General features: G+C 39.9%; 1 protein-coding gene across 1 annotated transcript; it reads right to left on the bottom strand.

Annotated features, from left to right (window-relative positions):
- Positions 1-220: 220 nt before the first annotated feature.
- LOC129089071 (neurocan core protein-like) lies at positions 221-25930 on the bottom strand. The gene is made up of 19 exons (XM_054596409.1): positions 25855-25930; positions 22223-22426; positions 21064-21246; positions 20332-20506; positions 19287-19402; positions 18454-18738; positions 17326-17469; positions 17096-17176; positions 16846-17003; positions 16607-16751; positions 13231-14397; positions 9995-10111; positions 6440-6553; positions 5118-5169; positions 4809-4915; positions 4353-4435; positions 3686-3830; positions 2423-2605; positions 221-1378 (listed from the first exon to the last, which is right to left on the bottom strand). Exons 1-19 carry the CDS (start codon positions 25925-25927, stop codon positions 1260-1262), a joined length of 3651 nt encoding a protein of 1216 aa, XP_054452384.1. The 5' UTR covers positions 25928-25930; the 3' UTR covers positions 221-1259.
- Between the last annotated feature and the right edge of the window lie 1395 nt (positions 25931-27325).

Here is a 27325-nt window from a genome sequence, read left to right as displayed (position 1 = left end):
TGGAATTAAAATTCTGCCCTTGGTTCATCCTCTGGGGACCATTAATATCTACCAAATGTTATGGTAAACTATCCAGTAGAGATATTCAAGTCTGGATCAAAGCGTTTCTAGCATTGCCTATAAAATGTGCATGTTTCATTGGCTTCAATTTATTAAAAAAAAAAGACCAGAAATGCTGTTGTTCATTTTTTTCACTTTATTAAGAATGGAATACAACAGCAGGACAAAAAGTCATAAGAACACCAAAAAGTGGATAACTGATCAAATATCAAAGGGACAAAAGGACCAAAAAAAAGAAGACGTATTACCCATCAGGTAAATATAGCCGTGCAAAGATTGAAAGTTTTTAGCAATTCAGATACAATCAAGTGGTTATCTCGAGAAAGTATTTTGTAATCCCATCCTCACTATCTATGTCTATGGGACATTTTCACTAGCTGAGAGGTCAAGACATGGTCCAACTATTGATCGGGGACCAGCCAAAAACAAACACCACAATATTTACAATACAGAGATTAGACCCAATCAAATGATTAATTTAATTTATTGTTGATTGTTTGATTTATATACTGGTTTAGAAAAAAGATGTTACATTGGCTCTCTGAAGTATTAGTAAAAAAAGAAAGCATATTCACTAGCAAACAATTCATAATAAATAGTAACATAACACAAATATAGCACATATTAGAAAAAGCATGTCAGAAAAAACAAACCAACTATTCTGGTGCTCATGGAAAAAAGTAATAGCTACAGTACACATACAAAAAGCTCAGGGTCACCAGGAACTGAATGCTAACCTTCATCAATAACATCTGTGCTTTGTTAACAGAATACTAGCATGAGTCATTTTTCATGAAGAACAAGCAAATCTTTGCAAAAAAAAAAGTTTGTCTCTTACATGCATACGCTCACACACGCTCACACACAGAGATGGTTTTAGTTCATAGACAGGAGGAGGATTTACTGTATTGAGATGCTTGGGAGGGAAGCGTTAATAAGAGTTAGTGTTATAGTTAGTGTTCGCATGGACCTCAGTTAAAGGAAGCAGGGTGAAAACAAAAAACTTCAAAACACCCAAATCAGGGATAGGGGTTATGAAGATAAACTGTATGTTAGTGTAAGAAACCTTATTCATCAGGAGGAATAAAAGGGAAAATGGTTAGAAGCAGGAAAAGGAATGGCGATGTGATGTGAACTACTGTCTTTCTTTATGGGCCGTGGTTAGCACCTAGCCATTGAAGAATGTCGTATTATTTGGTTCAGTAGTAGCTGTGTGTGTCCTCTCTGGCCTTGTGTCCCTCTCCTCCGTGTCTCCGGTGGCCGCGCCGTTCGCTGTGCTGATTGTGGTGGTGGCGTCGGTAGCGGTGTGACCGCCGGGCTAAAAATGGAGGGAAACCAACAATTATATGTTTTACATATACTGTAGTAGATCCACAACTATCATCTGTTCTCTGCATTCTTTGCACTTCTCCTTAACATAGTAATACTGTTAACTTACTGTTAACTTTATATGTTAAGGGACCATAAAATTGTGGTATAGATTGACTGATACTGGACCTAAGGCTGATTCTAATATGAATATCTGAGTTTTAAAATCCAAGAACAAGAAATTGCCATTTTTTTGCAAAGAAACTGTATTATAAGTTGCTCTGAATATGAGCATCAAAAGGCCCTAAAGACCTGAAATTACGTTATATGTAATCAGGAAAGTCAAAAAAATAAGATGGGATGGGATAGAATGGGGTTATCAGATGCTTCAAAAAGTAGTCTTAAACCTTCAACCAGTCGGTAAGAGCCAGGGCTCGATAGTTACAGTTGCCAGGTTGCCACTGGCAACCATTTTGAGAAATTGGCAACCAATTCTTGGCCTTTGGTTCCTATCAGTAGCAACCACTTTTTAACAGTAAAAAAATAAGTGCAACTATGCTCGGCGTGCATTAATTCGTATGTCCACAAGCATCGGTTTTAGTGGCAACAGCGAAACAAATTAAGTTACTTGACTGTGGGATGAAAAGTTCGACTAACCCGTCAACATCACAGACAAATGCAAATAGATTCAACTGACAAAGAACCAGATAAACCTGAGCGAAAAACAAATAGGAAATTTGTGAAGTCTAGGTAGACGAAGTATCCCGGCAACTTTTAGCTTTCTGTTGTGATTTATCACAAACTACAATAACAAAGAATTGTATTCAGTTGCTGAAACTAAGCTTTTATTCTTTTATGTCACATTTTCATTATTAAGCTAACAAATTAACTCCTTAGTATCATAATTACTTATAATATAAGGTGACTAAAAATGGTAACCATATTTTCTGTTTCGGCAACCAAAAGCTGATGCCTGGTTAAGTCCTGAGTGCCTTTACAAACCTTTACTTGCATAAAAAATAGCAAAGATTTAAATTAGACATTGATCACTCACACTTTGTGCAGATGATCCTGGGTCGCTCCCAGCTCCCGTCGGCCCGGCAGCGAGCAGTGGGGATGTGACGCTGGAAGAAGCCCTCAGAGCACTGGTAGCGGACCACTGCATGGATGTCATAATGTGACCTTCGCCGACCTATCAAATGGGTGTTCTCCACTGCGGGCGGTGTCCCACACAACACTGCAGAAAATAATAAAATAAAACCATCGCAGAGATGAGAGGCATATACATTATCTATTTTTCATCAATCCAGAGATATAAATTGTGGCAAAAGTGTGTATGACCCTCCATGATTAAGTCCCCAGTATAATAGTGTCAATTTATTATACTTATTATGAGTCCTTTAAGTACAGATACTACAAATATAAGTGCCTTGTCCACACTGCTAGGTATTGACCAAATTAAATACTGGTGGTGCTTTGGTGTGCTTTGCCTCTAGATGGCAGCCTTGTTGCTGTATCTGCTTTGAGGAGAGGCCATAAGGAGGTAATGGGTCTCTGCAGTAGACCTGGAATACAGCCAATCCACAGAGCCATGAGGCCGCAGCCAGACAAACAACTACTTAATCCTTTTCTACAGGTCCTCCTCCATCTTTATCCATCCTTTTCTAACTCCTGACCATCCTCCGTTTCTCCAGCATGTTCCAGTTTTTAGCTTTCTTGGCATCCTACAAGCTCTCGCTGCAATCACATTCAGGCGGGCTGAGTCGGGTCACAGAGGGAAGGTGCGGGTGGGTATTAGGAGTAATGGCAGACTGGCTCAAATCATATTTGAAGACAACACAGTAATTGGCAATAACTGCAACTAACGGTTCTGCTGTCTGGACAAGTGTAAGAGAGCCCAAAGGAGAGTCGGCAACAAGCGGAGGATTGAGATTGATATTGCTCTCGAAAATCAATACAGGTTTGAGACTGACTCACTATCTTCACTTTAGTTTGTGTTTGTTGTCAATTTATTATTTGGAGCATCTGTGGCTGGGACCTTTAAGGAAGAAAAAGTGCAAATGACCAACTGCTGAATCTTTTCTACACAAAGAGCACAATAACTGATGATGAGCAGTGATGACTAACAGGTGGCCATCTGGTCAGTGAGAAAAGCAACCACAATGTTTGAAGACAGCAAAAATCTCTCCCAATGAATTGATTAAGCTATTATTTGCTGAGAAAGTCACACTGGACCAGAATGTGCATACCAAGCTATTGTTCATTTGCACATTTTGCATACTGTTTGGTTAGATTGGGTCCAGCAGTATTTTAGTACCTGTGCCTTTCTTGCAGATGTAGGGCAGGTTGTAGTTGCAGGGCACGTCGTTCCACTTGCCGTCCTCATGGGTAATGGTCACCACACAGTCCTCCCCACCCGCAAAGAAGTTATCCGGCTGGCTCTCCCTCCAGTTCTCATATACCTGAACATCAGCAAAACAACAGTTGCTTTCATTTGTCAGCACCATCACACACAAGTCTCCAATCTTTTCCCTTGTAAAAGCAAAGATTAGCCCTTTCAGATGAATTGTTACATTACACATGAGATATCACAAATAGGGGCACAGTTGTAATTAGAATGCTAAAAATGAAAAGAAATGTCCTCTTACAAGTATCTTACAATGAGCAAGAGGTCCTTTATGACCACAAATCTTTCTGAAAATGTTAAGATTTCTCTATTTGTGTTTTTCAATGCGGTCCTCTCACTGGTTTGAAATACTTCTGCCCAGCTCAGGATTTTAAAACATTTTAATCATAAATCTGATGCACGTTGTGGGTTGTTCGCTGACATTGTGAGGCTGCTCTCTAAAAATCTGATCAAATGTTTTTGAACTTTTAATCAATAATAACTGATGTTTTTTAAATACTAACAAAGATTTGAAGGGGCCTTAAAATTTGAGTTGGAGATTCTCACATGACAGCACAATTCATAAGTGATCACTGACCAGATCGTTGCTGTCGGTCCACTGAAAGTCTTCCTCCACCGTTCGGTCATTCAGACCGATCCAAGCATTGTCGTGACCCAGACCTGTAAAAAACATCAGTACAGCTGTTGATACACTGATCTGTTTTTGTTCTCCCTCTTGTTTCTTCCACCATCTTTTTTTATCATTTCATTACTGCATCCTTCTTTTTGTGCCTTCCCTCCTCATATTGCTTTGTCTTCCATGCTCTCCCAGCATCATACATCTAATCAACAAATCAGGAAGACTATGGAAATAAGTAAAATTAACTTTTAGTGTTTATCCTGTTTTCTGTTTTTAATTATATGCATAACACCTTGTCTTTGCTATACGAGATGTATGCTATACGTTTATTTTATTTTATTTTTTGTTTTATTTCTGAACATTTAAGTGGCTTATGTGTATTCTAAGTTGTTCATGACAGAAATACACACATACCATTGATAAACTCCTGCTCAGTAGCTGAGATGATACTACTGAGATGGGCGCTGTGCTCTCTGCAGTCTTTCTCTGCATCCTCCCAGGTGTGTCTGTGCGTGAAGTACCTATGGGACAGTGTAAGTGGATATGAAAATGCATATTTCATACATTACGCAGCAAGACAAGTTAAAATGGTACAGAGCACTGTGGTAAGTATATCACGCATAACTCCAGGGTATAAAAGAGTAATGCAGATAGATGAGACACCTGTGGTTGCAGTTAAATATATTTATTTGAATAGCAGAGCCAGTTTTTCATAATTTCTACCTGTAGCAGTGGCCGTGGAACTTCCTCCATCCGTGCTCGCAACCTTCTACATCTGTAGAGATGAAGAGAGGGGAGAGAAGCTAAGATAATTTCTTGAAGGGCACGTAACAGCGTAGCTAAAGAGCAGGAACTCAAAGTAAGATTAAATGGTCTGCATGACATAGGAGGAGAGGGGAACAATTTTTACCGACCGTTGCATCCCATTTGGCAAATAAAGACAAAAATATATGACTCTAGCATCTTGAGTGGCTAAATACATGACCTAATTATTCAGGCTCATTTTCAATTCACAACACACGTGGCCCTCTTGCTGCACTATTAGTATTCATTAATAACACCAAAGCCAGTGGATTCATTTATAACAGCAAAGGTTAGATATTCATTCATTTTCATTACTGCTAGTGCATGGTAAGCACACACCCACACACGCATGCATGCACGCACACACACACACGTACGGACGCACACACACACACACACACACACACACACACACACACACACACACACACACACACACACACACATAAGGGGAGCAGATCTGGAGCTGGAGGAGGCTAAAACCAGTGAGGTGATGAATCAGCGCCTGTGTGCACGTTGGTTTGAGTGTGGTGTATGGGATTAGAGCAACCTACCACACAGCCACACTCGTGAGTATTGCTTCATGCTCATGAAACTAAATTGCATCTTTTCTGTTGTTATTATGGGCTGCCGGGCCCACATTGGTTGCTTCTCTGGGCCTCTTTTCGATTACCTCACACTAATCCTGATTTACCTACTTCAATATCAGATTACCTGCATCAAACTATTTTACACCGAGCAAGTTCGTTGCTAGCTTTGCCTGATTTTATATAACACCAACAAAGCCATCCGCCTGCTTGTTTTCCCTGGATTTGTTTCTCTGTCTCCCCATCTTTAGTTATGACTTTTATTTACCTACATTTTTACTTTACTTAGTGTAAAGACTGTTACAGGAGGGAAACAGCTCACTGATTAACATGTTATATCTTGGCAACTCTCATCAACACAGCGAATAAGCTTGGTTCCCAAAATGTCAAACTTTAATTAGCATCTTAAAACCAATTTGTTTTCTTTGGTTTTGTTTTGATTTTACACATTTTTATTTTGTGTGGGTTGTCCACTCAATTGTGCTTGTTTTATATATATTGTCTTCTCTGTCCTTTTTAATCTTCCTCTTTCACATTTTCTTAATTTGACAAAGCACTTTTTATTTTTAGTTTGCAACAAACATTTTACTGCAAGATGATCAAGAATCTTACAACAATGCATTGAATTTGTTGACGCAGTATTCTCATTCTCACCTTTCTCACACGTATCTCCTCCATAGCTGGGCAGGCAAAGGCAGAGGAATGAATCAATCTTGTCGATGCAAGTGCCTCCATTTTCACATGGCTCGGACTGGCAATCATCAACATCTGTGAAGAGGAAAAAAGCCGCAAGAGCAGACGGTGTTTGAGATCTCATTAGAGTTCAAATTAAAAGGATGTATTCTGCTGATCATGTTGTTCATAAAAAAAGACAGAAAAACTCTGTGGGCGTTTGCTGCCATTCAAACCCGGACACAAAATGAGCAGGTCTTTAGTCCGGATTTTAAACATGGAAATGTGTCCATTTTGTTGAGTACAGTACCATACTGTAATTCAAACAGGATGTGAGGATAATACAGACTAATCCTCTTTACATTCCTTATTTGTCCTCATTCTCTCACTGAGGGAGACACTTTAAAAGCCCTTCAAGTTTTATTAAAGCCCTCTTCATGCATTTACAGTACAGAGCATAAGAATGACTTCATGTATGTCTAATCTCTTCTTTTTGTCTACTGTTCATTGTTTCCATCTACAAAAAGGCTGCATGAGGGAGAAATAGCACTTTGCATTGCTTTTACTTTAAAGAAGTTATAAATCTGGTCAGCAGAGAGGGTGAACTTGACCAGAGGATCTAGGTTCGAGTCCCCATTTTGGCATCCATCCACAATGCAGGAGAAGCAACGATAGATGCCAGATCCATATCTGCTGTGCTACAGTGCTGTCTAACCTCTCTGTGGAAAAAAAGCAAGGAAAAAGGAACATCTCCTCACAGGGATCAATAGAGAATCACTTTATCATTGTAAAAAGAGGGCATGTGATCTTCTTTCACCACTGTGGTTTCTTTTGGAACAATAATAATAGATATACCCCAAGACTGCAATAGTTATCTATTAAAACTCATAGCAAGAGAGCAAAAGGAAAGCTCCTTATACATTTTATGCCGATAGTCAATGGCTGTAAAGAGCTAAATGTGTCAGACAGATCAAACTAGAATGATCTTCAGCCTCATTAAATGTCTGTTTCAGAGTGTTGTCACTAGACCCTCTGAGGGTTGGTTGCAATAAGGCTTCATTTCTAATCTGAACTAAATTGTGGTTAATCAGTAAAGCATGTTTCAGGATACAAGTGGGGCAAAGTAAATCTTTTCTATAATGCAATTTGTTTTAGCTTTAACTCCTACTTCAAAATGTTTAATGTTTGATCTAACTTTAATCTGACAGCAGAGACTCTCTGTTTATAGAAATGGCATGTCCTAAAAAAAATGTAGGACAGATATAGGAACGGAAACCAGAGGTTTATGCTAATGTGTTTTCTCTCAACAGGCTTGAAGTTGAGGGATCAATCAAACAATGTTGTTTGTCCTTAGGATCATAGCAATGTCAGAGCATCAAAGGCCGCAGAGTTTGCACTTTTACCGCTGAAGAAGTAATATTCCTTTACAGCGTGGTTGATTGGTTTAAATCACTTAAAGCCAATCTGTGTTGAAATAGAAAATGTCCTAGGAATGAAACTGTGAAATCACAATTTGGTATTAAATAAACCTTAAAAATACCTTTTAAACTTAATTTATTAGAGATGAAAGGAAACCAATTCTAATTGTGAATTTAATCTCTACAAGAGAAAATGAATCAGAAAATCACACATCAGTGTGTTTAACCAAAAAGTGCAGTTTGTATTTCCTGCAAAGTGATAAGTGAAAAAGCTTTTTTCATACATTTATTTTTTTCTCAACGAGGGACAAAATTGGAACATGTACTTCTTCAGGCATCAAACCTTTCATAAAAGTAAATGTTAAATGGTTTGAATATTACCAAAAACTTGCACATAATTTAAAAATAGTTGTATAAACATGAAAAAGCTACAGACGACCTTGAATGACCTCTCAATGTGTTAGTTCATAGTTAAACACACACCACCAACTCTCTCCATTAAAATCAGTCCAGCTCTTTTTTGTTAAAAAGTCTGATCCCCTCGTCCCTCTCATCCATTATGCAGAGGGGAAGCTGCTCCTAAGAGAGAGAATACTGCAAATTCTGCAAATCCATAACAAAGCCCTCCAGCATACCCACACATCAGCTGCTGGCTGTCAGTTTGATTGTTTGTTTGTCAATCCGTCCATCTTTCTGTGACACTAAACAGATAAAACTTGGCACTCAGTAAATTTGAATGTGATCACAGCCCAAAATGGTTTCAAATATATATTCATGTATAATATTTATACTATAATATTAATAGTATTTATTATATACATTTTATGAAGTCTTATGTGTGTGCTAATAAAAATATATTTATATATATGTTACTGGATGTGGTTCACTTATTACCTCCCATGTTTTTGTTTTGTTTGTTTGTTAACAGGATTATGGAAAAATACTGGCCCTATTTTTATGAGATGTGGTCAAATCTGACACAAACTACAGACATTTAGAATAGTCACAGTTCGAAAAGCACTTAAAACAACTAACAATGTATTCAATGAAAAAGGCCTTTCAAGCACAGTCCTGAGAAGAGGTATAATAAGGAGAAGTAAGTCGGAAAAAAAGCCTTCGATTTAAAGCGTCATAGGCATCCGTTTGTGGTCACGTCTTAAGGTGCACCTGATGACCACAGTGTCAGCTGGTTATCTGCAGATGTTCATTCTCACCTTGAAGACACAGGATCACATCTAATCACATAGAGTTACACCTCTATGCAGAATCCTAATTCAGACCTGACCTTACTGCGCTACAGCCAAACAGATAGGAAAAACAACATGTGAATCAGCACAAAGACAGAGGGAGGGAGGAAATTGCATGTAGATAAAGAAGAATTGATCGGGAAGATTTTGAATCTAGATTCTGTCAGTAGCTCTTTGTCTTGCAATTCATGCAGGTCGGAATTTGTTTTGTGTAGCATGGCAGTCTGCTGGCCCTGACCTCCTGTAGTAAAATGTATCTTATCTCTAACCTCTAAAGGTGTAACCACAAACAACCTTGATCATCACCTCTCAGCCATCTTTGTACCTGAACAATGTTATATTTTATCTGCTGTTTGTTGCTCCTTCTGTCGTCAACACATCATCAAACTCTTTGGATGAATTTCTATGGAGTTTGTTTGGCATAAAGGCCTTCGGGTGAGGAATCATTTCTTTATTTTTGTATTTGCTGCTCCGAATCTTGCCTTGATTCCAAAACCTTTAGTTATTTTTGCAGGGACAAGAAATCCATTCAGCTCAAAATCAACTATCTGTAAGCAGATAGGAAAGCAATTTTGTCTGTAAAAAAAAACCTTAGCAGTGAAAGCTACCAATAGTTTGACTTTGAGGGACCAATATCATCACCTTACTCTAGAAGGTCTGATCATAACCTTTGACCCCAGCTTCCATTAAACTTCCTCCCTCACTCTGATGGACAGCTCGACCTTTGCCATACCAATAGGCCATTGGAGAGTCTTACGTCAATATGTACTAAGTCAGGGATGACTTTATCCACTGTGTGGATATATGCATGTGTGTGTGCCTGTGTGGGATGTGTGACTATGTGTGTGTGTGTGTGTGTAAGTATCACTCACCAATCTCACAGTTCTCCCCAGTGTATCCTTGTGGGCAGTAGCAGCTGTAGCCCGTTCCCTGCGGAAGGCACTTTCCTCCATGCAGACATGGGTTTGTCACGCAGGGCTCCACCTCGTCTACATGAGACAGATGGATGGAGGGAGGAGGGGAATGTCGGGATTCAAAATAAGGCAGTTGATTAGTGATTCTGTACAGAAGAATGCTTTTTCTGTGTGTAAATGTGATTTATTTTAGGACAAAACACGTGTATCTAAGTTCACCAGCTGAGTTAAGCTTAAATATTTATTTACATGCTGAACCATCTAAAGTCGGATGGCTTTATCTTTATTTGACTCACCACTTCTTGGATTTTTATTAAAAATAAAATAAAGGCATGACTCAGAAAAAAAAACAAGGCAGCCTAATTTTCCACCATTGCAGCTTAGCCAAAACCAGCTGTTACAAAACACGCATATCCATTTCACACTCTGTCTCTTTTCAAAGGGATCAGAAGCCGGAGGGCCTCAACCTCGCCATCCACTCACAGCCACAGTTGTCATGGTAACCATATGGAAAGTGAGGCCTTGGCTCACTCCACCGAGCGTAGTGGGCAGCGTGAGAACTTCAGACATTAGCCATCCTCAACAGAAATAAGCAGACCTCCCGCTGAGCGCCTCGGCCCGGCTATTCAGCCCCTAAATGTGTGCGTGTGTGGTCTCCTTACACAATTACACATTTCCATATCAATTGACACACTACCACGTGTTTCTCCCCTGAGCCACTCATTATAGCAACTTAAGGTCTTTGAAAACCACCACTCGTTCATCCTGGCCGCAAAAGCTTGGCTGTGGGAGTCTTTGTTCTGCCAGCTCTCTCTGACACTGAGGACTGCTTAGGAGGGGGTGGTGTGTGAGGTTGTCATTGTGTATGTGTGTAGGTTTGTGTGTTTGTGTTGACACAGCACGATGAGCGAAAATCTGGCTGTGATTAGCCTTGAGGCTGATCCTGTCCAATAACTACCCAGAGGCAGACATCTAAAGCTCACATCCTCTGAATTATCATGATGACGCCTGCTGTGTTGGGCAAAATAAATGTTCAAGGTTCAAAAAATAAATAAATGAAAGATTGAGGGTTTTCAATCATAATATTTCTCAATAGCGTCCATAGATTTATGTTAAGTTTTTCCAGCCAATCCTCTGCTCGTGGTTTGAATTCTGCTGAAGTCAGGTGCTAAAACCAGCCATGCATTTCATTTAATGTACATCAGTTCAGGCCGAAGTGCACTTGCACCCTCTGCGTCAGTCAAGGTCATGGCACGCCTTGACAAATACCAACTGTTATGACAAGCAGATTGACTACAACATGTGCGTGTGTGTGTCCATGTGTGTGTGAAAGATAAACCCTGTGCAACTGGCCCGTTCATTAAAGCGAGTGGTGCAGAAAAATCAATAGAAGTCGGTAGAAGGAGTTGACAGAGTGGACTGTCCCTCGCTTTGCACAGCGGCCGACACCGACGGCACAAACAACAACAATAAGCTGGCAACAGCAAAATCCAACTAATAAATTTACAGAAACAGCACAGAAATGAGATAATACATGGCAGAGGCAACGTTGAGATACCTAAAAGTATTAATCCACACATCACACATAGACTTTGCTTCGTGTAATAAAAGCTACAGACACGGTGGAAACATGGTTTACTTTGGAAATATGATTTACGGATAAGCACTTTAAGCGTTGGCATTTCTGTGAGGGCAGGGAAGCACAAAGATTAAGGTGGAAACAAGAAACCATCTGCAACAGAAAGATGGTGTGAAAAAAATCTGTTTAAAAAAGATCATAAGGAAAGAAAGGTGATGCATTGTGTGTTGAATCCTTGTGTGTCTGAATGTGTTTGTTTATTTTTTTGATCAATTTTCTTTGCTACTGAAGGTCCTTGAATCTAACCTGAGGCTCCTTTTTTTTCTCCCCTTATTGATTTAACTGACTGATGAAGTGCTCCGTGATCCAGTCAGAAAACACTGACCGCCACCATGAAACCCGACCACAAGGGACTAAACTGGAGCCGAGAGTGAAAGAGAGAGCGAGCGAGAGAGAGGGAGAGAGATGGAAGCCACTATTTTGGTTGAATCTCGATCCATCCATCGACTTCTCCTGTTTGTCTAGCAAAGATATCACCGTGTGTTAGTGTGTTTATGGCCTTCTGCCTGCATGACTCCAGGGTGTCAGTCAATCAATCAACCCTCATACTGTACACCAGAAGCCCAGATGGTTCCCTTCGGCTTCTTGTCGATACAGTTTACAGCTGTTTTCCACCCTGAGATTCCTCGCATCCTGAGCAGGCAGCTCAGACATGTCTGCCACAGAGATGAGCTGCTTCAAAAGGGAGCAAAATAAATCACCAAAAAAAACAATTGTGATAGCATGATGGTCGGCAGGTCATAGGATGTCCCCTGTGTGAGCTCTCATTATCAAGCAAAAAATAAGTAAAGCAGGTTGCCAGCCAGGAGCTTCACTGAGAAATAACGAGTTGCAGACTTAATCAACAGATTGTGTGGTGGCGGGGATGTGGTCTCTCCTTCTGGTGGGAATAAAAAGGTGTGTAGCCAAGGGAATAAACACTGAGTTTTTGAATAGATATGCCAGTGGCGACATCAGGGGAGGAAATGAAAAGGCAATATTAAAGGATACTTACATATTTATAACTTGTGTCGTATTTTCATCTGCCTTCATTTCCTATCAGTTCTGATAACAGTGTGCCTACCAAAGTAATCCCTGAGACATGTAGGCACATTGACGCACCCAAGTGTGACCAAGAAAAAGTCACACAATAAATCAATCTTTACACACAGGGGCCGTGACAAGCAAACATGAAAATGCAAAATACTTGGCTGTGAATATTTTGCATCAAAACTAATGTAAATATCAGACAGTTGCAGCACTTTTTCAATAAAGGTTCGAATAGATTTGCGCAGGCAGGGGACCAGCTACCTAGATCATATTGACCCACAGCAGCGTCTGACAGTCTGTCTGAGGCAAACTGTTGGATTGTCTAAGCTACCGGAGGCTACAGTTTAGTTTCCATTCTGCAAAATGCTCTGAGTGAATTTGAGTTCCTTCTGGTAAATAGTTATGTCAATATTTGAATTACTTTTATTGTGAAAGGTAAGAACAGGGAGTGGATCTCATGTGCTGCCTTTGTCAAGGTTGAATGGAGTAGCAAAGTTTGCCGTCTTGGTTTGCATTCAATTCTTACCTGTTGGGCTGAGAGTTATAGTACTGATGTTCACTCCCCCTCCTCTGCTTTCCTCCTCCATGTTGCCAGGTAACAGGGCCCCTGACCCCACAGTGTGAGACCAAGCAGGCTCCTCCACATCTTGGGGTCCCGACAGTAATGGAGGATGATCCAGTGAGCTGTTCAGAACTGCTTTCTCCACTGGGATCCAGTGGGACGATGTAAGTGTCGTAGTTGAGCTGTCCTGGATATCTGACTGAGTAGATGAAGAATGGGGGATTTGGGAATTGGATGAAGGTGAAGGTGAGGAAGTGGATGGAGATGGGGAGGAGGAAGATGGATGAGACGGAGATGGGGATGGGGATGGGGATGGGGAGGGGAGGGGGAGGGGAGGGGGGGGGGATGGGGATTGGGATTCAAACAGGGTTTGAGATGGGGGTGGTTGGGAGGAGGAGGGAGATGGGGATGCAGTAACAGAGGGCAAAGGTGATGGAGATGAGGAGAGGGATTGGTATGAATCTGGTGAGCTTGATGGGGATGGGATTTTTGCTGGTGAAGTGGACGGGGATTCAGATCTAGATGAGTCAGCGCTTTCCGACCCAGTTGTGGTCATCACTGTGAGCTCCAGAGTATTAGCAGTAGTCGTGGTAGAAGTGGTAGTGGTGGACTGTCCCTTCCTGTGACCCCTGTCTCTAGATCGTTCTCTGGATCTTTCTCTTGGTTTACTTGTTCCAACTGGTCGACGTGAAACTTGTATCTCCCCTTTTGCTTCCGCGCCACTGATTTCTCCACTGCCCTCGTCTTCTCCTTTCCCCTTATCCTCCCCTCTTCCCTTCTCTTCTCCCCTGCTCCTGTCCTCCCCTCTGTTCTTCTTCCCCCTCCCTCTGCCTCCTCTACCGCTGCCTCTGGAGGTCACCGTCTCCTCCCTCTTGTCAGCCGGCTGGGTTGTGGTCGCCGATTCAACACGGACCCAGGTTACCCCTTTGGATGATGAGATTCCTGGTGCAGAGCTGGAGGTGGTGGACGTGGTCGTATCTGAAGTCTCCCAGCTCTTGGTGCTCTCTTTAGTCATAGAGTTACTGGAGGCGGCCAAAGTAGATGCCAGACGAGTGGGAGATTCTTCACTGGCTGTTGTAGAGTTTTCCCTTGAGGGGCTTCTGATCCATGTACGTCCCCAAGAAAACAAACCTGCAGAGGGCACAAAACAAACAAACAAATTAAAACGAGCGAAGTCAGGGGTCCAATTATTGCAGACAGAGAGAAAAGTGCAAAAGACAAAGCCAAGAGTGACGAACAAAGCAAAAATCATCTTATGGATTCTCTCTGCTTTGTCAAGCTATCAAAACTACGCTTAAGAACACCGGAAGCATACAGCAACCATTAACCCCACTGATCATATACTGTATATGTTATAGAAAAAACAACATTTGAAATTCTAGAAAAGTCAACTCAAAGAAGTGTGTTTTTAGATGTTTATTGACTCACGTTTCGCAAGGGTATAGCCAACAGGTTTTGGTTGGAAGACCTAAGTTGACGCTCGGTGGTGTAAGGATTTAGTAGCTCGGAGATGTAGACAGGGCTTGGCCAAGGATTCCCTTATAAGTGATTAAAATATTCTTAAATCAACCCTGCATTTGTCTGGCAGCCAATGCAGTAAGGATAGATGTGATATGAGATCTCCAGCCCGTCCTAGTTAGGAGCCTATAGCTACTGCATTCTATAGGAAATTAGTCTTCGATCATTTTGAAATAAATTACCACAGATTTATTCATTCCTACAGGACTCAATACATTGTATTCCCTGAAACTTCAAGCTTTGTTGCAACATAATGGTCAGTTAAAAAATACAAAAATATACATTATTTTCACATTTTATGTAATATATTAATGTTATTATAATAATACTACATCTGAAGCCCTGATAGGAGACTTTAAAATAAATGTCCTGCTCGTTTGGGTATGGGTAATACCTATAATTGCAATGGAACTTTCTTATAAAGCTGAACAGATAAATATCAGTGTTTACCACGAGCGTTTCCTTGTGTTATCATTTCATTTCTATCTGACTTAGACCTAGAACTAATCTAATTAAAATTCTAATTCAATTTTTAGGCATTGACTTTAGTGCTAGTATGGCAGAATTATGGCTACTCAGTACACACAAGTCACCGTACACCTTTTATAATATTTATAATGCCTTAAGGAGTGCTTTTAGTATTTCATTCAGCATTTATATTTTAAGTTTTTAAATCATTATTGTCATATTTCCCATGCATGTCAATGACAAGTCACTTTTTAAAAAAACTATTTACTTTGTATCCCAACATGAAAGATATCACAGCTGGAGTTCTTCAGCTGTCACACCTGGGGCTTTTCTTATTTTCCCGATTTTGTGCCGCATTGTTTCATCGCTCCTCCGGCTTGTGACCTGGAAATCATTCTTAGCACTCCATCTTGAAGGATTTCTCAATTCCTAAATGCATCTTGAGGAGCAAGGAGGCTTTTTGTTTTCATAGGATGTTGTTATTTAAGATGATCAAACCTTCCTCCCTTCACCGTAGAGCCTCCTAAGGCAATGTTCTAACAGCATTCATTAATAACATTTAACCTTGATATCATCTGTGTTTTTATCTTGAATGTAATCTCCATCAAATTCAACTGCTTGTGCAAAATTGTTTCATCAATAACTTTATTTCTGTATTTCATGTTTTCTTATAAACAGGAGTGTGTATATAATATCTAATGTGTGTGTATAATCACTCAATCATACATATAGAATATATGTCACTTTATTTGTACGGTACTTTTCATACAAAGAAAGAGGTGATGCTGGACACACTCCTTCTGCCCTCCTCACTGCAAGGCATCTGCTCTCCCAGTTACGCCTTATTCATTCTGTGTTTCTCTAATGAACTTCATTCCTGGGGCTTCTTTGTACTGTAATTAGTGAACCATCCTGTTGTGTTTCCCCAACATCACAGACCAATTAGTGCCACAACAGCAATATGTTCAGAAAACTGTACATGCTCATAAATATACACTGTCGTCAAGCCTGGTTGCTTTATAACTCAAATTATGTGACCATGTTCCTTTCTAGACTGCATACTGTGCTTATAATACGGTGTACTGTATTATGTAAAACTTGCAAAGTTACAAAATTTAGTACACGCAAAGATGTCAGTTGTGTCAACTGGCTTGATTTCTGTGTGCTGTTGAAGGACACAATGCAACGTTCATGGTGGATGGAGGTGAGACAGTCCCTATTTATTTATTTTTATTTTTTTTTTTACAGATTTTCCTTTTTTATCCTCTTTTCAGAGATGTATTCACTCATACGCTCTCTCAGGGAGGTAACCTTGCTTGATAGGCCACATTAGAAGCTGTATAAATCCACTCACTTGGCGACGCACTGGATGAATTCTTTTTCACGGCCATCTCGTCTTCCCCTGCTTGTCTACTTGGTTCTTGGGTTCCTTCCTCATCTCCAGTCCCCGCCAGGTAGTTCCAAGGCTTGAAGATGGACTTGAAGATCTTTGAGATCACCTGAAAATAACAAGTGGATGCTCATGAAGTTAGCTGGTTCCGTGATGCTGCTCCTGTTTCTTAAATTTCAAAAAAAGTTTGAACCAGGACCAACCTTCTTGTCAGCAGGAGTAGGGATGACCAGCGGTCGGAGAAACTCCTCAGACTCGAGGCCAGGCTCCAGTGGCTCACCCCAGTCTAAGAGGTTCTGTCCTGGGATTAGCTGGAGGGTCACAAATGAGCCTGAAGACTCTGAGGACCAGGGGTCTGAGGCTGAGGACACAATCAATTGGATTATAGGCACAAATCGACATTCTGTTGTGATCAATACATATAATTAATCCAATATTAGAAAGCAGCCTTACATGCATCGGTGCTGGGAACGGAGGCCTCTTCTTCTAGGTCGACCAATCCTGTCCAGTTTGAAGGTGAAACATCACTGGCATCTGTGGATCCTGCAAGGTGGGTTTGCAAAAACAGACCTATTGTAAGTTCAGTCTTACTGTATTTGTGTTTACTGATTGGATGGTTGATCATCTGATTAATCAGCTGGTTCATGCTGCTACAGATCTGCTAATCTAGACAAATGTTAAACCTCTGGCAGTGGTGGTTTGCTGTGTAGTCACGTCTGGACTGCCTGTCCCTGTGGAGTCAGCATCACTTAAGCCAGCGAGGTAGCTCCAGGGCTTCCACATGGAGGTGTAGATCTGAGAGATGGAGCCGGAATTCTTCACTTTACCTGTGAAACAAGTTGAGGAGATTTGCTGTTCACATGGCTATTGCTGAAGGATCTTATGCGGTTTGTCTCAAAGCTTTGCTGTGTTTTAATTTAGCAGAAATCTGACAATATCAGTCAACACAGAGAACTAACTAACTTCAACACATCCTGTTCCCTTCACTTTAACTCTATGCAAATTTCCCCGCTGCGGGACTAATAAAGGATTATCTTATCTTATCTTATCTTCTCTCTCAATCCAGCAGTTACACAAATATGTGACCGTGTGACAGATGACATTGATAAGAAATTATTGTTTCCATAGCTACAACAGTGCCAATGACATTCATTGTCACTGTAACAAATAGCCCTCAAAGCTTCCACAGTAACATCAACTCCTCTGTTAAGAGTGAGATGGCGGTAATATCATTATGTATAAGGATTGTCACAACAGGACCAGGATATAAAAAATGATCATGTTATTAATATACACATGATGATATAATGTAAACAATTGAAGCACCTCTTAAATCATATAATATATATAGTTATGTTCACAGTCTCTCTCCACCTCCCTACACTTGTATTTTGAGTTTCAATTCGTTGGCCAAAAAAGACACAAAAAGCCCAATAAACAAAGTTAAAGATGATTATGAATTTTTACCAATAGCATTATTTGTTTATTTCAATTTTTCTATAAATATAGCAATAATACTGTTTAAGTCAATTGTTTTGGCCATGAAAATGGTGTCATATCATGACAGCGATAATATATATCCATATTGTAATATTTCAGCCACACATTTAAAATTAATGTTGATATGAAGCATTATTTCTTACGATTATGATCATTGAGAATATTCTGTAGATTAACTATATTCTTGTTAAGTAGGCTACTGTTGGATCCATTAACAATGAGTTCACTCCTTTTCCATAACCAAAAATAGTAGGCCTATGCTAATGGACCCAGTATTTATTTGTTTGTTTGTTTGTTTTATCTTAAGGTACCTCTGTAGCAGTATGCATCATATAGCACAGTGGTGTTGTCCGCAGTGCTGTTGGGTGCGACGGTGCGGACTCCTAACTGGCCCCCTCCACAGTCCGGCCGAGGCCAGGTCACCGGGTAGCGCACGCTGCCATCAGACAACCAGCCCGGGGCGCAGCTGTCCAGGCCGGCCTTCCAGGCCAGATAAAGCTGTCCGACAGTGGCCAGCTGCCCCCCGAGGGACACACAGCGGTCAGAGGCCGACGACAGGGACAGCCTGCCTGGGACCGCAGAGTGGAAGACTTCACCTGGAGGACAGCGACATGAGACATGAACGTGTAAAGAAAGAAATGATGTCGGTCAGATTTCTGGCAAGAAAACAGCTGATTTGAGTACTGTTACTGCATGTGTTGGCTTTGACATCACACACAATAACAATTATAATGGTACGTGAAGAATAGGGCTGGGGATAGTATATGTCTTTGTTATGTAGTTTCCTGTGTGTGGCATTCAGCCTCAAGCGCATTGGTTTCTAAAAGGGTAAATCTTAAAAAAAAGAACAAATGTGTATAGTTTCATTTTTTTTTTTAAAAGCTCGATTTCAAGCAATGGTTACTCAAACTGGTGTAATTCGTGAATTTGTTGAGGCCTACTTACAACTGTGGGTTATTATACATTGGTTTCAAAAGCAAGTTTCTTTGTCTTTTCACTTTATTAAGAGTAGTGTGGTGCTATTTTAATGTGTTTTGTTTGTGTGTGTGTGTGTGTGTTTGTGTGTGTGTGTGTGTGTGTGTGTGTGTGTGTGTGTGTGTGTGTGTGTGTGTGTGTGTGTGTGTGTGTGTGCGTGCGTGTTTACCATCCAGTTCTTTTGCAAAACAGTACACATCAAACAGCTCTTTAGGGTCCCTCTTCCCATAATTCCTCACTCCAGCTGAGTACTTGTGTCCATAGCAACCAAACTCTGGCAAATAGCTGTGAAGAAAACCATGTGGGCGTCATAAATGGGAATGAACCTCTTATTTAACTAGTCAAAATAAGTGACAATGTATTTTGGACATTTTAATGTATGAGCTTTATCTCAGCTCACATATCAAAGTTTTTGTTCTCCTTCTAAAGAATTTAAATGTCAGTTAAGAATAAATTATAATTATTAATCTATTTTAAAGGGCAAAGGATAAGAATAAATTGATATACAAATAGCAGACAATAAACAACAGCAGTGAAAAGGAGAACATAAATCTCAAGCAGATGAAGTGACAAAACAGAATAACTGAATATTAATTGAGACAGTAGATGAGGAGAGGGAACAAACTACACAAAACAAACCAAATGTCTTCATTGAAGAGAATAAGCAGTTTGACATTTTGTCAAATAGACTCATTCGCTTTCTTTGTTGAGTCAGTCTACCACCACAAGACATTTCACACCAATGCATTAAAAACACGCAGCTTGGCAGTCAGTGGTACTAAGCTTTAAACAATGATGGTCTTTGTAACACCCTTGCGTCAATTTGGTTTTGACACCTGGTCAATATTCGCTCTTGACTTGCATTGCGTCTTTTCAAAATGAACTTTTTCTATACAGGAATTTAGATTAAGTCCTGTGTTTGTTACAGCCATCCAACTCCCCTAAATAACCCACAGTCGAAGCAAAGATCGAGCAGCACCAACAAAGCTGTGTTATTCCATTATGTATCTTAGGTTTTTGGACTGGGGGTTCAGCAAAAAAAGTCATTTGTATTTGAAAACCTGGACTAATCAATCAATTGAGAAAGAAAATCTGCAGATGAATCAACACTGAATATTATTGTTAGTTGCAGCCCTCATTCAAAGCACAGCGGCACTCAACAAAGTGACAAAAAGATGTGACAGACAGAAGGAAGATATTGAACGTCTCCTCACCGGACAGTCTGATCATCCAACCACCCGACTGCACAGCTGGCAAAGCCGTCATAGTGCGCTGCCCACAGCTGGGCCGGTGTGGCCATCTCAGCCGAGTTTTCCTGACAGGCCCGCTGGGCATCAGCAAATGAGAGGGTGTATCTGGTGCTGGGAGCCTGGTAGTGGAACACCACACCTACACAGGGACACGTGATGAGAAGGTTGTAAATTCATTTGAGAGATACAGCAACACAGCCGGGTTTAAAATGAATAAATCAGAGGGATTTCATCGGTTAACATGTTATTGTGGCCACAAACAGTTCAATCTACCACTATGCGAGTTTCAGAGATGGGCACACAGAAAAGTGATCATTGGTATTCAGTCCAAACTCTTTAATTAAAAGAATAACACAATTGCTCAAGTGGAAAACTAGATAAAAAAAACAACACAGACACAAAGAGCAGCAGGCTACATTAATTAAGTAAGTCATTGTGATATTGATAAGGTGAATCAATGTTATTAATGTTTAATTAAATAAGAAAGCTGAGAAAGGTTGGTAGTGCTCCTGTGTTCAAGCTGCCATTATCTATCTGACATTAGCAAAACAATTAGAAAAACTTTAAAGCCTTTTGTGTTAAACCTGCTCAGTCCGTCAACAGCGCTTCTTATATACTCTAAATGTGTCCTTTAGTGAGTTGTGGCACTAAACTTTTCTCACAATGATATCTCCCGTCAGCAGTTGCTGCACTTACCGGAGACCACCAGGGGCACAGTGTCTCGCTCATAGTCGTTACCCATGACAACCTGACAGTGGTAAGTGCCTGAGTCGTTGGTACGGAGACTGGCGATCTCCATGGTAGCATTCAGAGGATTGGCAGCGTATCCTGGCAGCATGACGCGGCCACTGAAAGCCTTATTCACCTTGATTACATCACCTTTGGCAGAGAAAGAGAGTTTTCTTTATTAAAAGTGTCTATTGGCATCCTGAGGATTTGAGAGATAAAGCATAAACATAAGAAGCCCCTACATACATAGATTGATAAACAAATCTTCTCAGTCTGCCTATTTATTAGTGATTGGGTCCCTTGAGAACACACAATTGTCTGCCAAACACATTTTAGGTTATTTCCCACCAACAACTTTTGTATTTTTGTCTTTACTTTTCCCACCGGTTGGAAAAGGGCGGGGCTCATTTGGAACAATGTGTTGTCACAGACTTCTGTGATCCAATCAGGACTTGAATCAAGTGTTTCCTTCAGTTTCAGGCCACAATCAAATGCGATTAAACCACACCCACACAGTCCTGACTAAGCAGAGCAGCTCGGTTTTTGTGAGTTAAATTAAGTTTTCATTTTTGACTTTACCTTTAAGAGTTCCTTTATTTGTCATTAACATTTTACATTGTAGAGGACAGAATATTAAACGTTTTCAAAGATTTTAGAATTTGATCAGCAAATTAATTTAGTTTGTGTGGTTGCATTTAAACAAAAAATGTTAAAGCCTTTTTACTGAAAACAGGTGCCTGCTAAATATAAAAAACAGGTTGAACCAAACAAGAATGTTGTTTGTCATAAAACCAAAAACAATGAACTGAAAGGCACCAAGACTTTCAAGGGGCCATATATTGATGACTTCAATCTGTTCCTAGCAATGACTTTGCTAAAATCCTTCCATTCAGGGAGGTTTGGAGCATTACAAGTACAGCGGAAAATCTCCACAACCAGGGTTTATCTCATTCAATCTCAGGAGTCATTTAACTATGACATTTTACGATTAATATAAAAATATTGACTAGAGCACCTTTTAAGTGTACTGTCTAAGCACTCTCAGAAATGATATCTGACTGAGAAGTAGAGTGATCCACTAAATATTAATCCCCAGCTAAACCACATCATTGTGTCTCGGTTTTACCTTTAGCAGAAAGCACAATCTGCTCCAGAGGAGAACCCTCCCCTTTTGCTGGTACCCTGATGCGAGTCCACAGGAGGTGGGGAGGCTGGCTAACGGAGCTGGTCTGAAGGGTGAAGACACAGGGGAGGATGGCTTTGCCTGCCAGCGTCTGTTGTATTGTAGGATGCCTGATCCTACGCATGTTCACAATGGAGGAGGCTGCACCTAGAGAGAACAAGAGAACATAGCATAATTAGATTATGCAATAAATATTTTGGAGGGACATTTTGCATACAAGGGAAGTAAGCAAAGAACAATATATTGCATATAGTTTTTGACAAATATGAATAGGGCTGGTGTTTGATTATAGGGTAAATGACGTACAGTATTCTCTACAAAGACAGGCTGTACTGTAGTTTCTAACCAAGGTGCCTGCTGCAGTAACAAGACCTCAGGGGTTCATTAGCAAGTTCACACTCATGTTTCCACACAAGAACAAGGAACTGGTTTTATCATTCCAGCAAAGAACAAAACGCTGACCCATTATAATGATCCCAGCTACTCAGACACAATTATATACACATAGACAAGAATAGAAAGACACACAGGGGTGACAACAGTGGCTCACAGGCTCCAAACTCAAAACATACTCTGCGTACACATAAATGACTCCAACTGTCCAAAGTTATTTCATGCAAGAAAAGAATCGATGTAAAGTCAATGTCAATGTGTGAGGCAGTTTTATTGGTAACACAGATTTATATCAGCAACTCACTCTATCTGGTTGCCATGACATAAAGGTTCAATGTAACCATGACAACAGGATCACCTGTACATCATCTGCTAGTTAACCAATTCCTGCCTTTTTGTGGCTCTAACCTCTGTGCACCTGACTGTCACATACCAAGCAAGATTATGTTCTATTACATTGTAGTTGGTTGAAATTGTATTTTTCTTAAACATAATAAAGACTTTTTTTCAATAAATTGATTTCCTCAAAATGTCATTTTAAGGACAACCGAGCTATCGCCATGACAACTGAGCATACTCCATCCATTTCCATGAAGATTTTGAGATGCAATGGAAACAGCTAGCAAAAAGGACCTTGAGTTAAAATGTGTTGATCATTTATTTAAAAGAAAAACAATGATCAAAAACTAATCATTTATACTCATTTATAATTCATTGTGAGTTAGTTCATGCTGTTTATGCTCAGTGTGTGACCAAAAGTGCGACCAAGAGTCCCGACCAAGAATCAGTATTTGTGACGAGATGGGAGAAGAACGTGTTGTCGAGGCACGACCGTCTCTGTCACATAAGAAGACAAAAAGGCCAAAGACATAATATCAAAGCTTTAATAAGCTTAAGCAAATTTGCTCAAAGATTTTCAAATGTGTTTTCTTTTCTGATCCTCTTTATTCAAATCCTCACCATTAGTCAAATGCACCAATGTGTAGAAACTAATATGAGCTTTACCTGTGTAACAAAAAACTAAAAAAAAGCCGTATTTGGAATATTGCCAGTGTGGAATTAAATCCCCAAAAGATATTTCCATCTGCATTTAGATTGGACTGCTTTCACAAGCTGAACCCCCTGAGACCATCTCATGTGTTGAAGAACGCCTCCGCTGCCTTCCCCCCCAATCAGATGTAATCACAGAATCACAAATACTAGGGAAAAGCAGGAGAGCCAGAACAAGACAGGGAGCAGGAATGAGAGAGTAAATAATAGGGAAAATCAAAGATGAAGATGGAGGATAAAAATGAGTCTAAGAAACTGAATGGAGCAAATTGAGAGACTTTGAAAGACAAGTATGCCCTGCAACATGGTGGTGACAGATGGGACAAAAGAAATACAGGCTAAAAGGAGGAAGAGAGAGCTGGAAGTGACATAAAAGGACACTCTATCATTAACAGATGCCATCTCTTATTCCTGTCAGTCCTCTATAGAGTCCAGTGAGCTGTCCAATGAGGTAAACTTCCTTCCTGTAAGTTGCTTTGGATAAAAGTGTCTGCTAAATGACTGTAATGTAATGTAATGTAATGTAAACTGCATGGAGGTTTAATAAACTGAATTGATTGTGCTGGCTAATTAAGCTTAATGATTTCATGCCTAAAATAATATTGCTTACAAACATATAATAAGGACATACTAACAAATATATATAGGGCTATATTCTAAATGATGAGCATGAATATAGGAAACAGTGAATGAAAATCTTTACTAATTCATGTACTCCACCATTTATTTGTTTCAAGAGTCTTATGCTAAGCTAAGGTGACTGGTTGCTGGCACGGTAGTTTCATATTTATCGTACGGACATAAGAGAGCTATCAATGACCTAATCTAACCGTCAGAAGGAAAGCACCTAAATGTTTTTTATCCCAAAATGTGGACCAACTCCTTTAAGCAGAGGAAATGTGTACATCAGACTGATAATATGATTCTATTTAAGAGGATCCTCCAACTGCAAGAAATGTAGCTGTACACAACTGGTGCACTGTATCTCTTGCAGCATTTTGCATTGCAAGAGTTTAAGGGTAACATATTCAAATATTCAGGCATATTCAGGTGATTCTTATCAACTCATGAAGTCAGGAAATATCTGGTTAATATGTATTAACCAGATATTCTCTAGCGATGGGCATCTGTCACACAGTTGTGGTACCATCAAGAGTTGTCAAGGTCGAAACATGATTAAATCCAAAACAAACAGCTTTAAACTCCATTTGTTCTTGTTAGCAGACTGAACATATTGTGAACTGCATGTTACAGAGAAGATGGATATGCAGTATTTATCATTAATCTGGTACATTGCTTGCCAGCTGTCCATCATCACAGCTCACACATTAAACTCTGTTATCCAGATGTCCCTGTTGGGTATATTGTGGTACTTTGTGTACTGCTTGAGGGCAACTTTGTGGTGAGGAAATTACTCAAATGTTAAATAATAATAGCTTTTACAACATACACATTTTGTCTAGTACTTGTATCTGGGAGTAATAGCAGGTACAAAGTTTTGTTTTTTATTTGAGTAGAAGTTAGATTATTTTGTTTACTTCTAGATGCTGGATAATGCAGCAAACATAAAAATGTGACTGGATGGAGTAATAACTTTCTCGGGTCAGAGTATAATGACCAGTAAGGTATTTTATATATTTTTTAAATTTTGGAAATGAGTGATGTAGTTTTTCCTTGTAATGAAATTCCAGACTGACCAGCTATCATGCATGCCAATTGCAGGAAAAGTAATTAAGGAGAGGAACTTATCTTTACTACAGGCAGTCAGCAGACTGCACGTGGGGCCTCAGACCTGCGGCTCTGAGATGTTTTGTCTTTTTGTTCCCTAATAGTGAATTTTATGCATAGTTGTAATGGAACAGATGATCGGCTTAACTTGCAGAAATGGGCTTGGAGGTGTTCCAGCTCAGTCCCACCGAGCATGTCTGAAAACATCCTCAGCATTTCATCTCTTACTTACAAAACTCAAATTAGTGCAGACTGTCTTGTGTATTCATGTCTATGGAAAATTTATGTGGGAACTGATGTGTTTTTTTTCCATCTGTTTTTTTCATTCGTATCACAAACTGCTGGTTAATTTCTGCAGCAGCTTGAGATGCAGCAATTTATGAGGGAGGAGGAAGACAACTTACCGGAGCCTAAATAGAGCAGCAGCATTAGGGCAAAGAGGATCTGCTGCCCAGCTGCACACAGACTGAGCGCCATCCTGGACCTGCAGAGAGAGAGAGAGACGAGGTAGAGACCAGGATCAGGCTTAAGTAGAGGTTTAAATTAAAGGAAAACTTTATATACAAGTATAAAACTTTATAAACAATGTCCAAGAGATTCCAGACAATAAAGCTCATGTTTTTGTATGTACCGCACATAATTGTGTATCTTTCAGTTTAGCTGCAAATATTTCAGTTCTAAGAGTCTCCATCTTCCCTAATGTAAGCATATTATCATTATAAAGCATTTCTTCCCCCATACTCATGCAATAAGATAATTAATCTGTGCATGCATCTGTGTCCAGTGTTGTCACCCTCAGCATTAACATGCTTTGCCCTTGAAGACAAATTAAAATATGTGTTTGTTTATAAACAGTAAGAAAGAATGATGTGAATCCGCAATGTTAATAAAACAACTTAACACAATGTAAAGTCGCATAACATAAAGTCTGTTTTACCGCTCTATGCCATAAAGCTGCATGTTCATATCAAAAACTGTCAACAAATGTAGGGTCCATAATTCCCAACATCAAACCAACGGTCATGTACACAACCTTCTTCCTGAATTAGATCTGTGTGATGTTTTCTGTCAATATGAAACTTCTAAATTTTAAAGTTATAGTTTTATTGAACCCCATAGGTGGTTAGGCCAGAGCGTTGTATGGGTGCTGCCATTGGTGAATGGCTGTGTGTGTGTGTGAATGTCAGCATGTGAGAAAAAATGTTTTGGAAATGGTGTGACATAAATACAGTCCATTCTATCTGTCAGGTGAAAACAGTTTGGTGATTTCCGTGTTTGAACAGATGAAGGGCAGCTTGCTCCTGTGTGTGCCGAAAAAAAGCTTCCCAGCTGTTTGGTTTACAGAAATCTTTTCAAAACTAATTAGACTAACTCAAAACCAAAGTACTACCCTCTTCTAACTGTGTTGGTGATGTTCACAGACACACACACACACACACACACACACACACACAATAGATGTCACTCATCTTGAAGAGCTGTCTGTATGAAAGCAGCTTTCACAAGTCTACAGGTGGTAAAGCAGCAGCATAAAATCTTACAGACACAAAAACGAATGCTGACCTTCACAGCGTTTTTGAATGAGCAGATAACTCATACTTCATTTTGTTTTTATCTCATTTATTGTGAGTCATTGCACTGTGGCCACACCTATAAAATAAAATACCCAAACATAGCCTTGAACATCGAATCCTTGAAAAGCCCATCTCAGGCAAATTAGGTAATTTAGTAGCATGCACACTGTATCACAGGCAGGGACGGATAATGTATCCATTGTATTTATTGGTGTTATAATGTTGTAAGAGATAAACAATATTGCATCTTTAAGGTCACTTAGAGGCCCAGACACAGTTGACTGGCTTGTATTCAGTGCTT

This window comes from Anoplopoma fimbria, chromosome 3 (assembly GCF_027596085.1).
Source record: "Anoplopoma fimbria isolate UVic2021 breed Golden Eagle Sablefish chromosome 3, Afim_UVic_2022, whole genome shotgun sequence".
NCBI classification, from domain to species: Eukaryota; Metazoa; Chordata; class Actinopteri; order Perciformes; family Anoplopomatidae; genus Anoplopoma; species Anoplopoma fimbria.
The sequence above is the reverse complement of the archived record's forward strand: the minus strand, read 5'-3'. Positions and strand labels throughout refer to the sequence as shown.